This window comes from Balaenoptera borealis, assembly GCF_965194805.1.
Source record: "Balaenoptera borealis genome assembly, chromosome: 16".
NCBI classification, from domain to species: Eukaryota; Metazoa; Chordata; class Mammalia; order Artiodactyla; family Balaenopteridae; genus Balaenoptera; species Balaenoptera borealis.
The window spans coordinates 15,471,650-15,483,927 of NC_138872.1; the positions used below are offsets into that span (position 1 = coordinate 15,471,650).

Here is a 12,278-nt window from a genome sequence, read left to right on the forward strand (position 1 = left end):
AAGAAGAGGTCATTGTCCAAACAGGAAGTGGTCCTGGGGTCTCAGCTGACCCTAGATTTTCCCAGGCAGGGCTGGGGCTCGTAGCAGCTGAACTGGAGGCTCCCCGTAGGCTCACAAACAATTCCACCTCTCCAGAGGGCTGCAGATCCCTCTCCCCGGACAGGCTCCCTGCCCCAGACCCCACAGATCTTAGCATTGTGTTCCTGGGGTTGTTGACATGCTGACAGCAACCAAGCTAGGCTAGCTTCCCATCATTCGCCTTGGAGGAGAATGGGGAGATCCCAGGAGCTGAGAAGCCCTCAGAGCTGAGCTGTGGATATTATGGGGTGCACCCCAGGAGAAGGCTCAGCCGCAGTCAGACAGGAGGCTGAGCCTCGCTACTCCAAAGGAAGGGACAAAGAACAAGAGGACAGAGACCATGTCTTCTGTGTGCAGCAAAGTCATCGGCAACCCAGAAAAACCACAAAATTTAACATGAGGCTGGGCCCTGGCCCAGCTTAGTGGATGATCTCAACTTGGACACAGACACTTTTAGACAAAAGGAACACAGAACTCCCACAAGTTTTTCAGTAGTGCTAGGAAAAGCACTTAAGAACTGTCACTTACAATGGCCTCCTACAGGGGTGGAAGCAAAATGGGGCTATTGGGAAGACTGCACCCCTGTCACTCAGCCTGGTTGGTACAAAGAGCTTTGGGATTTAGGCCGAAGGTCACTGATTCCATGGATAGTTTGATGTATGAAGGGAGGTGGAATGATTTATTTTTTCTAATATGAAAAATGACTTGATGTTCCTTAAGGCTAGGTCCTATAACCCTCCTTTTATTCCAGTCTCTCCCTGGGCAACCTCACTTGCACCCATACCTACACTTACCTCCTATGCACTGATAACTCACCTATTGATTTTCCAGCCCGATCCTCTGATCTAAATTCCACTCTCATGGGTCCAAGTGCCTACCCAAAATGTCCTCTTGGTCGCAAAAGCAACTCGAACTCAACATGTCCAAAACCCAATTTATGGCCTCTTCCCCAAACCTGGTGCTCTCCTAAACTCCCCATCTGGATGAAGAACCCTCCAAATCATCCTGCCGCACAAGGCAGAAGCAAGGATGGCACCCTTGAGCCCTTCCTCTCTCACATCCACCTATGAAAATATTTTGAAATTTGCCTCCCCAATATCTCTCCATTCCTTCCACTTTTCTACAACCCCCCCCCACCTCAACCCTGTTCCATTTTTATCTAGATGGCTGCAATCATCTCCTCGTTTCCAGGCATCCACTCTGGTCCCCTCCAATCAGTACATCTCTACCAGGAGTCCTTGCAGCCATTCTCCCCCTAAACTACTCCTACTCCACCTTCAGATCTCAGCTCAAAACCACTTCCTCCAGGCAAACACCTCGTGACCTCTCTTAATAGGCTATTAACTCCTTCCCAGCACTAGTCCTAGTTGCAGTTTTACATTTGGGCCCCCAGTAGACCCTGAACTCCGTAAGAGCAGGACGGGGTCTTTTTTTTTTTCTTTTTTTGTGCCACTACCACATTCCCAAGGCCAAGATCAGTGTCTTACACATGTTAAACACTGACCTTTAATATTTATTGAATGAATGTCATTTATTTGTTCATACCCTGCCTCAACCCAGTTAAGCTAATCATCACCACTATCTTCTAGGCCACCGTTGTCTCTTGCCTGGATTACTGTGTTATGTCTGTCTGGAGCCTGTCCTCTTCCAGTATGTTCTCTACACTGCAGTCAGAATTACACTACACTGCAGCCAGAATTGTTAAAAAGATAAAAAATTATCTTTTTAACAAGCAACATCAACCACTTGTAATCCTTCATTACTCCCAATAAAGTTCAAAGTCGTAACGTGTAAACTGCTAGTTATCTACCCAATGACTGCTGTCCTCTTGTTTGTCAGTAACATAACCCTGATTTTATCAAGACAGCAGGGTGCCCTACCAAAGGACTACCCCAGCCTCTGCAGTAGCCAGGGTGCTTCTGAGAGGTTTGACAGGAAGTATAGGAATCAGACGCATTGGTAATTGAAACTTGAAAGGTTATTGTCTTTCCAAACGCCAGAATTTCCTTTCTTCTAGATAATGTTGTATCCCTATGTCTATAAAACATCTGTAAATGAAACATCCCTCAGGTTACCAAGTTCTGGCCAATGAGATGTAAGTGGACGCTATTGGTTAGAACTTCCAAAAATGCTTGTTGAAGTGGGACTAGGCAGCAGGCCGTGCCTTTTTTTGTCCATCCTTAATTTCTTCTCCTGCTTTCTACCAGCTTCAGAGACATGATGGCTGGGGCCTCAACAGCCATTTTAGCCATGAGGTATCAGTGAGAATTCCAGCCATGGGCCTTAGATGGCTAAGCAAAAAGAGCCAAGAAGGACCTTGGTGTCCAATAACTGTGGAACGACCATATAGCCCTGCACTTTGGACTTCTTTTATATGAGGAAACCAAATTTATATCTTAAGTCACTGATATTTTACTAGCAAACTGAAACTTGATACAGGCTTCAAAGCATTTCATGACCTGACCTTTGTCAATCTTACCTCTCCCTTCATCTGCTCAAATTCAACAATTCAGTCAAGCTGAATGTTTTTCAGTTCCTCAGGACTTTTCTCTCCATTTAAAGTCCTTCCAAGCTGCTCTTTCTGCCTGGGTTACAGCCCCACCTGGCTAACTCCTACTCACCCTCTGCATCCCAGCTTAAAAATCAGCGCTTCAACGACCATCAAAGCTAGGTTAAGATGCCCATTTTCTGGTAACAGAACAGTTCCTCAGCATGTTACTTATTATGCTGTGAACTGTGGTGTTTACTTGACTTTCTCCTCCCTGAAGGCAGGCAGCCTGTCTTGTTCAAAACTGTATTCCAAATCTGCAGCTAATTCCAAATAACTACTTCTTGAATAAATAAATGGAGTAAATGAGTCATGGGACTATGGTATTGGTTAGAGAGCTACAGAAATGTATTGGGTTTGATATCTGTACAATGTGAAAAGATGAAGTGGAATGGTTGGCATATTATTATCTGTTTATTATTCATACCGTGCCCTGTTCCAAAAAGGATGTAAGGAAGCAGGATGGCTGGAGTACCATCTCACCGGGAGTGTTAAGGAGTTCACGTCCATTTAGAGACACTGGTGTAGGAGACTCTATCAGGAGACTGCAGGATAGTTTGGAGGAGGGAAGAGTGCTAAGAAAAGCAGTGGCATCTTGTCCTATCTCATCTTCCACCTCCTCACTTGCAGGCCCTACCTCAGGAGTAAGCCAAAACCTGCCAGGGAGGTTGCAGCAGGGAAAGGTTAGCAGTAAAGCAGGAGCAGGTTAATTTCCAGAAAGGTACACCACCCACCATCCTTTCCTCCCTCTGGTGCCTACTGCAGGTAAAGAGTCTGGTCTTCTCCGAAGCGCTCTGGCTGGGCCTGGGGTCTCAAGTGGAGAATAGGCAGCTCAATCAGTCTGTAGGTGGGGGCCCACTGCTAGCTGCAGGCTCCAGGCTCTGCCCCGCCATCTCCCCCATCCTCCTCCTTGTCAGACTGTGCCAAGGGCGTGTCTGCTCCGCCGTCACTGACATCCAGGCTGTGCGGATTGGTGGAGGAGTCAGAGGACGAGGAGGAAGTGCGGGATGTGGTCCTGTCTGCCGTGGGCATTGGCAGGTTCGGCTCCTCGGGACGGTCGTCCACCCCTGCCCAGAGAGAAGAGCCCGTCAGCGCCACGAACAGGGCTTCAGAGGACTCTTAGAGGTGCTCTGGCCAGGAGACACTGAGGCCCAGAGGGGAGCAGGGACTTGACTAGTCACCCGGCCAGGCTCCTGACTCCCAGTTCCTTCCACTTCACTGCACCACATCTGGGCTCTAGAGTCAGGTCAATCAAGTCAAGAGTTCAAATTCTACCTACGTCACTTCCTTGCTACTGAGTAGCTTTGGGCAAGTCACTTTCCCTCTCAAGGACTCTGCCCCTCCTCTGTAAAAAAGGGACCCCGACATTCCAGAGGGTTTTGAGGATGAAATCTGTGAATGCTCATAAACTGTCTGGCACATAGACCACCAATAAATAGCAGTTTTAAGTAAGAGAATATCTATCTTATAGGTTAAGAATGTGGGCTTTGGAGTCAGATAGCTCTGGTTCAAATCCAGCTTTTCCACTTTCTGGCTATGTGGCAACAATTTCTCTGAGTCTAATGTCCCTCTTTTATATATATATATATATTTTTTTTTTGGCCGCATGCCATGTGGGAACTTAGTTTCCTGACCAGGGATCGAACGCAAGCCCCTTGCATTGGAAGCTTGGAGTCTTGACCACTGGACCACCAGGGAAGTCCCTCTAATGTCCTTCTTTATAAGATGGGAATAATCCCACCTGCCCTAATAGGACATTGTAAGGACTGAGATAATATATGTAAAATACCTTAGCACCGTATTAGAAACCTAATAAAGTGCTAAATAAAGATTAATATTAAGATGACTAAAACTGCTTAAGTTGTCTAATATAAAAATTATAGTTTTATGTTATTTTAATTATGTTAATTAACTACATTAATTTCACAAATATAAAATTGACAAAGGCTAAGGGGGTTGGGCCTTCCTAGAGTTTTGGATTAGGAATCTGTAACCCAGCTTCCCTCAAGGTCAACTTCCCTAAAATCAGAACAGACAGCTATTTCATGGGTGGAAACGCCCACTCCCAGCCCCTACATGCATACTTCCCCAGTCCAGCCTTGCAACCTCACTTCAGAGCCCTGACATCCGGCTCTGGCTAACCGGTGCCCAAGTGCCCAAAGTAGAGGGGCATACCAGACGTCTGGGGGGTCGGTGGAGGATCTTCGCAAGGCAAGAACACGTCAGCTCCATCCTGATCCCCAAGGTCGATAAATTCCACTTGCTCAAGTGTGTCCACATTCACCTCCATGGATGAGATACTACCTATGGGGGCTGCAGATCAAGAAGGGGGCAAGTCAGGAGGAGCCAGGCCAGAGCTGATAGGATGGTCAGAGACATATGTCAGGTCTGGAGATAGACGTTTAGAGGGCCAAGAAAACCAGGGGGGAGGTACCAAGATTCAGGACCTATAGGACTTCCTCCCTGCCCCACCCTAGTCCCTCTCCCCAGGACTCAGAACTTACGTCTGTGCGACTCGAGATGCAGGTGGGACAGGGGGAAGACAAACTCTGTCTCAGGCTGTAAAATGTCCTCAAAGAATTTCTGCCGCTCCCGAAGGCGGAGCTGCTGGCGCTCCAGGGCTGCCCGCGGATTTGGGTCCATGTCAGCTCCTGGAAGAGCAAGTACAGCTATGAAGTTGAGAGGGGATTCCGTGGGGGCCTGGGCTTGGGGAGCCCCCCTGCAGCCAGCATCCCAGCACTGGGGCCTCTGGACCTGACTACCTCCTCCCCTTTCCTAAAACAAAGTCCATTACCACAAACTTCAAGTCTCACGCAGAGGCGGGGCTGACCCTAGCTCCACAAAGGGGATGCCAGTTCCAGGCACAGCAAAAGAGGCTCCTCTGTATTCAGCGAACACAGTCAATGGCCAAGTCTCAGTATCATGCCCTTCGGAGAGGGGTTGGAAGGGCTGGTTCAGCTCAAATGGGGGAGGCACTTTTTCCACTTAATGGACCCAGCCTCTCCTCAGAAGGCTGGGGAAGAGGACAGAGAGGAAGGTCCCTTCCTCCAGGCTGCAGCTCTGGTTCCTGGCCATTCTTCAAAACCCAGACGAAAGCTAAAGTACCCCCTCCCCTACTCTCCCTCTCTACACACACACACACGCGCACACACACACCCCACCACCACCACCACCAGCATCCCCTCCAAACCCTGCTCTTTAGTCACAGACTTGACTTCTAGACTTGGCTCTGTCCCTAAGGAAGTCATCTTTCCAGCCTCAGTCTCCGCATCTGAAAATGGCATCATCCTCCTACCTGCCTCCAGCACAAGACACAGCCGGTGAAGGTGCTCTGGAAAACGGAAAGCTCTGGTCCCCGTGCTATTTAGAGGACATCATCTCTTCTCTGCCCCCCACAGCTCTTTATTTGAGCTCCTCTCCTCTGACACTTCTCACTGTCTGATCTCCCCACTAGGCATCGAGTAGCGATCAGAAGGGTGCAATTCAGACCAGGCCTTCTGGCCCCCAGTGCTGAGAGCTTTCCAGAACACCATTCACTCGGATTCGCTCCATTCCCTTCCTGAGCCCATCACCCGAGGCAAGGGAGTATCAAGCTTGAGGACCAGATCGTCATCCTCCGCCTACTGCCTTCCCCCCCTCATCTGGACTCGGCATATCCGAGACCCTGGCCAGCTGCACCGGCGCTGGGGTGGGCCGCGAGAGACCCAAACCCAAGTGGGCCAGGCAGGGCCAAGGAAGTGTGGGGAGACCATGTGGCCGGGGCTGGCAGCGGAGGAGGGAGGCGCTGACGCCGATTCCTGGGAAAGGCTCTTAGCGCTGCCGCCCAGGTCACAATACTAAAAATACCCAGGGCCTCTGGGGCTGTCTGCGGGCGGGGAAGGGCGACAAAGAGGGTCGGGGTCGGGGAGCTGGAGGGGACCACGGGAGCCGGGACGCCCCCTCTCTTTCCCCCTCACCCCATCAACCTCAGGAAAGTGGAGGGGCTGCCCCCTGGGGAGGTGCGGAGCTAAGCGCCGGGGAGAGGAAGGGGGTTGTTTACATAACTGAAGGTGCAGGGGAGAGGGGTGGAGAGAGCTGAAGAGATTTGGGGGGTCGGAGGCGGCCAGGGGCGCGGCCAGGGGAATGGAGCGCTCCCTCTTCGTCCTGCCCCACCCGCACCGGAGTCAGCGAGAGCGAAAGAATTCCCTAAAAGGGGACACGCCGCGACCGCGGGGGAAGGGGGGTAAGGCGGAGGGGTCCCCCGGCCGTTCCGCTCGCGCTCCGGTCCCCCCGGCCTCCCGCTGCACCTGCGCCCGCCCGGCGGAGCCCCTACCTGCCGCGCCCAGAGCCCCCGCTGACTCAGGCTGTCCGCTCCGGCGCGACGGCGGCGGGGGCGTGGTAGCGGGCCGCGCCGGCCGGGGTGGGGCTGCGCCTCCGGGTCTCCCCTGGGACCAACGGGCCTTGGGAGCCGGGAACGAGGAAGAGGCGGGAGGCGGAAGTGGGGGAGGGGCGGCGGCGGGCACACACGCTTCTGCCGGTCGCCCGGCGGCCGCAAGGAGCCCCTGCGGGCGCGATCGTTCGTAGTTCCAGGGCGGGCAAAAAGTTCCCGGCTCGCATCCCTCCTCCCCGCGACCCGTCGGGCCCCTCGGCGCTCCGCCCGGCTCCGCGCGCTCCCATACACTTGCTGCGCCCCGCCCGCCCGCGCGGACCCGCAGCGGGGATACGCGGGCTCTCGGCCCCTGCGCCCGGCTGCTCCCCGACTCCCGGGCAACCCCGACGCAAGCTCCACGCGCCGGCACCCGGACTACCCAGCACCCTCGGCCGCGCTCGGCACACTTAGGCGCGCACCTCTCGAAAAGGCGTATGCAGGGTCAGAGGGGCTGGGGACTCGCTGCCGCCCATCAGGGCAGGTGCACTGCGGCGGAGGCCCCCTGACCCTGGGACTCACCCCGCAGCCCCCGGTTCCCGGCTCCGGGATGGACAGGGCCGCCGTCCAGCCTTCCAGCGCACTGGGCGGGGTGGGCGCGGGGACGGGGCGGGTTGGGGGGTGGACGCCGGCGGGGAGCCAACTCCTCCGGGGTGCCAAGAGGGGCGCTGCGCGTCCCGGCTGGCGGGGGTGGAGGAGCGAAGCGGAAACTGTGGACCCAGAGGGGAAACGCTTGCCCCTCTCGCAGTGGCTCCTGGCTCAGACCAGGGCCAGAAGTCTCCTGGACCGAGGCTCTGTGCTCATTCTCCTCCTCCTCCCTTCCACCCTGTGCCCGTATGTAGCTCCAGAAACCGCGGGGTTGCGGGGGGTTGGGGGGCGTCTGTCGGAGATGCTTCTGCCGTGGGGTCACTCGATCGTTCATTCAACAAACATCCGCGAGCAAGCCGGAAACTAGGAGTCATCCTTGGCATCTCCCTGTCCTTCGCTGCCCACATTAAAACACATCTCCATTAACTGTCGATTCTCTTTCCTAAATATCTTTCCAATCCACCGTTCCTCTCCGTTTCCACCACCATCTCTCCCTTGGCTCCTACGGAAACCTTCTCTCTGGTTTTCTTGTACTCTGGTCCTGCTGCGCTCCATCCCCACAGCAGTTAGTCGTCACTGTAGACTCGAGAGTGCTAACCACGGAACCCCACATCAGTCATTTCAAAACCGCAGGTCCGATGTGCCACCCCTGCTTAAATCCCTCCTTTGTTAGAATGAAATCCGGGTGCTGATATCTGAGCTGAGTCTTAAAGAAATGAGTTCAACAAGCAGAGAAGAGGGGGAAGGGCATGTACAGAGGGACAGAGGTGTGAAAAGTCCGGACATATTCAGGCTTCCCTGTCAGGGGACCAGCACTCAGTACAAATACCTAAAGCTCTGCCTCGTCTATTGTTACTGAGATCCCTAAACAATCCCGTGAGATAAGTACAGCAAGCAGCTTTCCCATTATTTTACAAGCAAGGAAACCAGTTTGTGGGAGGCAAAAAGTGCAGTGGTTAGGAGCACAGACCTGGGAGTCAGGCCCTCTTGGGTGGTAAACCTAGCTCTGGTGTCTAGCCAGCTGTGTAAACAATTTCTCTGATCCTTGATTTCTTTGCCTATTAGGTAGGAATAATTAATCCCCTCCTCCTATGAGATAATTCATATAAAATGCTTAGTACAGGACTTGGGCACTCTGGAGATGCTCAATAAACAATAAACACTAGTTGTTTTGACTGTAATCGGTTCTGAGAAAGGGAGGAAACTGCTTTCTTCCACGAATTTCTGAAATTATAGAAAGTAGGCTCTAACCTTCTACAGAGCTTATTATGTGCCTGTCACTGTTCTAAGTGCTTTGCATGTATTAACTCTTTTAATCCTCTTAATAATCCTGTGAGGTAAATACTATTTTTACTTCCATTTTACAGATACAGAAACTGAGATATAGAGTGGTGAAGGAACTTGTCCAAGGCCTTACAGCAACTAAGTGATGGAGCAGAAATTCAAACCCAAGTAGGCTGCTTCCAGAGACTGTGCTTATAACCATGGCTCCCAGCCTGCTCTGCTTTTATCCCGTTGCAGTTTTCATCTTCCGAGAAATGTTTTGGTCAGTCTGATTCTTATTCCTCATTAATGGATGGAGTAGATACTTGGTCCCGTTTTCTAGCACAGAGGAATGAGGCCAAGTCAAAAGTACAGTGGATGAGAGCTCAGCTCCCAAAGTCACCTCCCCCCTTTTCAGGCGTATCCCTGGGAACAGGACTGCATGGATTATTTTGAGCCGTCCCCAAGATGGTGACAGATCAGGAACCTCTCTGTCCCTTTGCCAGATATTTGCCACATACAAGGGTGGAAGGGGAAAAAGCATCCAAGTTAGAAATAATTCACAGGGCTAAGCTGGAAGGGTATCAGCCAAGAGAAAGGCCCAGGCAGCAGACCCAAGGGTGGATGGCAAAAGGAGTTGAAAGGATCGGTGAAAAAGTAGATGGCTTAGACTTCTGCGTTCCATCTAGGATGCCAAAAGCTGGGAAGAGCATCATTACCACCCTAATAACAATTTTTTTAAACTGTTAGGTAATTATAAAATTATTACTTTTGTCAAACCCATCAGCGAGCTAAGGCTGCAGAGCAACTAATTAACCTGAATTCCAAAGAAGGACAGGCACCTCCAAGAAGAAATAGGCTGTAGGCACTGGCACACCTCTTAAGTAGGAGGAAGGCAAGGTTTCCATGCAAACAGGTAAGAAGAGTTCAGCTACACTTTTTATTGCTAAAGGCCAGGTGTGGCTAGCATGAGAGTATAGAATCCTTGGGAGTCACAGACACTAAAAGTAATCATAGAAAGAACAGAACCAAACTTTGTTCAACTCCTGACAAGATTGGCTCAATTCTCAACACTAATGGCCTAAGAAAAGAAGAGATATGACAATTTCCAGGCAAAAATCATTTTGACCTCAGCCTCTACTGTTCTACACATTATGTCCAGGAATCAAAAATTACAACACACACATCAAAAGCAGTTTAAGAAAAACAAAAAACCCTATTGTCAAGAGACAAAGCAATCAACAGAACCAGATAAACTCTCTGGAGTTATCTGCCAGAAAATTTAAAGCAACTATAACAATATGTGAAAGGCTCTGTTGGAAAATATGGACAACATGCATAAACAGAAGGGGAGTTTTAGCAGAGAGATGGGGACTATAAAAAGGAGTCATATGGAAAATGCTAGAAATTTTAAAAACCTGTAACAGAGATGAAGAATGCCTTTGACAGCCTCATCAGTAAACTCAACACAGCTGAGGAAAGAATCAGTGAACTTGAAGATAGGTCAACAGAGACTACCCAAACTGAAACAGAAAGAGAAAAAAAAGAGTGAAACAAAACAGAACAAAACACCCAGAAGATCCAAAGCTATCATGTGCATAATTTGAATCCCAGAAAGAGAAAGAGATAGAGATAGAAACACACACACACACATTTGTAGAAATAATGGTCAACAATTTTCCAAAAATAATGAAAGAACCACAGAGCCAAGAAAATCACAGAATCAAAAAAAAAAAACATTAAATACCAACAAACACACACACACACACAAAATATGATCTATCATATTCAAACTGTTGAAAACCCAAGATAAAGAGAAAATCTTGACGGCATCAAGAGGAAAACGACACAGTACCTACAGAGGAACAAAGATAAGAATTACAGTGGGCTTCCCTGGTGGCGCAGTGGTTGAGAATCTGCCTGCCAATGCAGGGGACACGGGTTCGAGCCCTGGTCCGGGAAGATCCCACATGCCGCAGAGCAACTAGGCCCGTGAGCCACAACTACTGAGCCTGCACGTCTGGAGCCTGTGCTCCACAACAAGAGAAGCCACCGCAATGAGAAGCCTGTGCACCACAACAAAGAGTGGCCCCCACTCGCTGCAACTAGAGAAAGCCCGCACGCAGCAACGAAGACCCAACGCAGACAAAAATAAAATAAATTTTAAAAATAAATAAATTTATTTAAAAAAAAGATAATTGTCTAAAGCAAAAGAGTAGCAATACATGGTGGGTGTAGAGCATATATTAAAGTAAAATGTATGACAATCACAGTAGTAAAAATGATGGGAATTAGAAACACACTGTGAAAGAGTCCTTCTGCTATATAAGAAGTGGTATAATATTATTTGAAGATTGACTATGACTAATTGAAGATATATATTGTAAATGCAAGGGAAACCACTAAAAAAATGTTTAAAGAGGTATAAATAACAAGCCAATAGTGGAGACAAAATAGAGTCATAAAAGTATTGGGAAGCATCCTCCCTGGGCCTCTTTGTGTTCAACATATCAAGATTGCAAGGATCTGACTTCTCTTTCACCTGGGCCCTTGCTCAGGATTAATACAGCTGGCAGCTCTGAGAAATAAAACCAGGTCTTTCTCAGACAAAGGCAGGCTTGCTGACTGCTTGCTATAAAAGTGCTGGGCCTGGGTTCCTCAGCCATGATGCAAAGCCACTGTGTGTGTACCATGCATCTGGGACCACTGTATCACTTGTTGAACTTCAGGCTGAAGGAATCAACACAAAACTATGCTGATGTTCATGTTGTTTGATGTTCTATGAGTAATAAACTGTCTTGATTGGATGCAGTAAGTCTTATTGTCTCCTTTTGGTACCCATGAGGTTTTTCTCTGACAAAACATAATCAATTAATCCAAAGTAAGGGGGGAAAAGAGGAAAAACAAAAAAAAAGCACAGATGAAAAAATAGAAAACAAATAGTGCGATGGAAGATTTTCATCCAATTGTGTGAATGAATAGCAACCAATTAAAAGACAGGTTAGTAGACTGGGGAAAAAAAAGCAAGAGGCAATAATATGCTGTCTACAAGAAACCCAGTTTAACTATAAGGAAATATATGAGTCAAAAGTAAATGGATGGAATAAGATATACCATGCAAACACTAATCAAAGTAAATTGGAGTAGTGATATTAATATCAGAAAAAGTAGACTTCGAAAGAAGGACTATTACCAGGGATGAAGAGGGACATTACATAACGATAAAAGGTTGTTCATTTCACCAAGAAGACTTAACAATCATAAATGTGTATGTGTACATCTATTAACAGAGCTTCAAAAACACAAGATAAAAATAGACCTAAAATAAGAAAGAGAAAAATCCATAATACAGTTAGAGGATTCAGCACTTCTCTCTCAGTAATCAATAAAACAAGT

The 12,278-nt window shown here is 49.1% G+C and overlaps 2 protein-coding genes across 2 annotated transcripts in view; both read right to left on the reverse strand.

Annotated features, from left to right (window-relative positions):
* Positions 1 to 3,021: 3,021 nt before the first annotated feature.
* Positions 3,022 to 5,269, reverse strand: DBNDD2 (dysbindin domain containing 2; the record flags this gene model as incomplete). The annotated part of the gene is made up of 3 exons (XM_082359832.1): positions 3,022 to 3,693; positions 4,802 to 4,939; positions 5,131 to 5,269. 3 exons carry the CDS (start codon positions 5,267 to 5,269, stop codon positions 3,488 to 3,490), a joined length of 483 nt encoding a protein of 160 aa, XP_082215958.1. The 3' UTR covers positions 3,022 to 3,487.
* SYS1 (SYS1 golgi trafficking protein) overlaps positions 5,142 to 12,278 on the reverse strand; it is a 33,491-nt gene continuing 26,354 nt past the window's right edge. Inside the window, exon 4 of the mRNA XM_082359835.1 lies at positions 5,142 to 5,277. Coding sequence (XP_082215961.1) covers positions 5,271 to 5,277 — 7 coding nt within the window. The 3' untranslated portion in view covers positions 5,142 to 5,270. The remainder of the gene's footprint in view (positions 5,278 to 12,278) is intronic.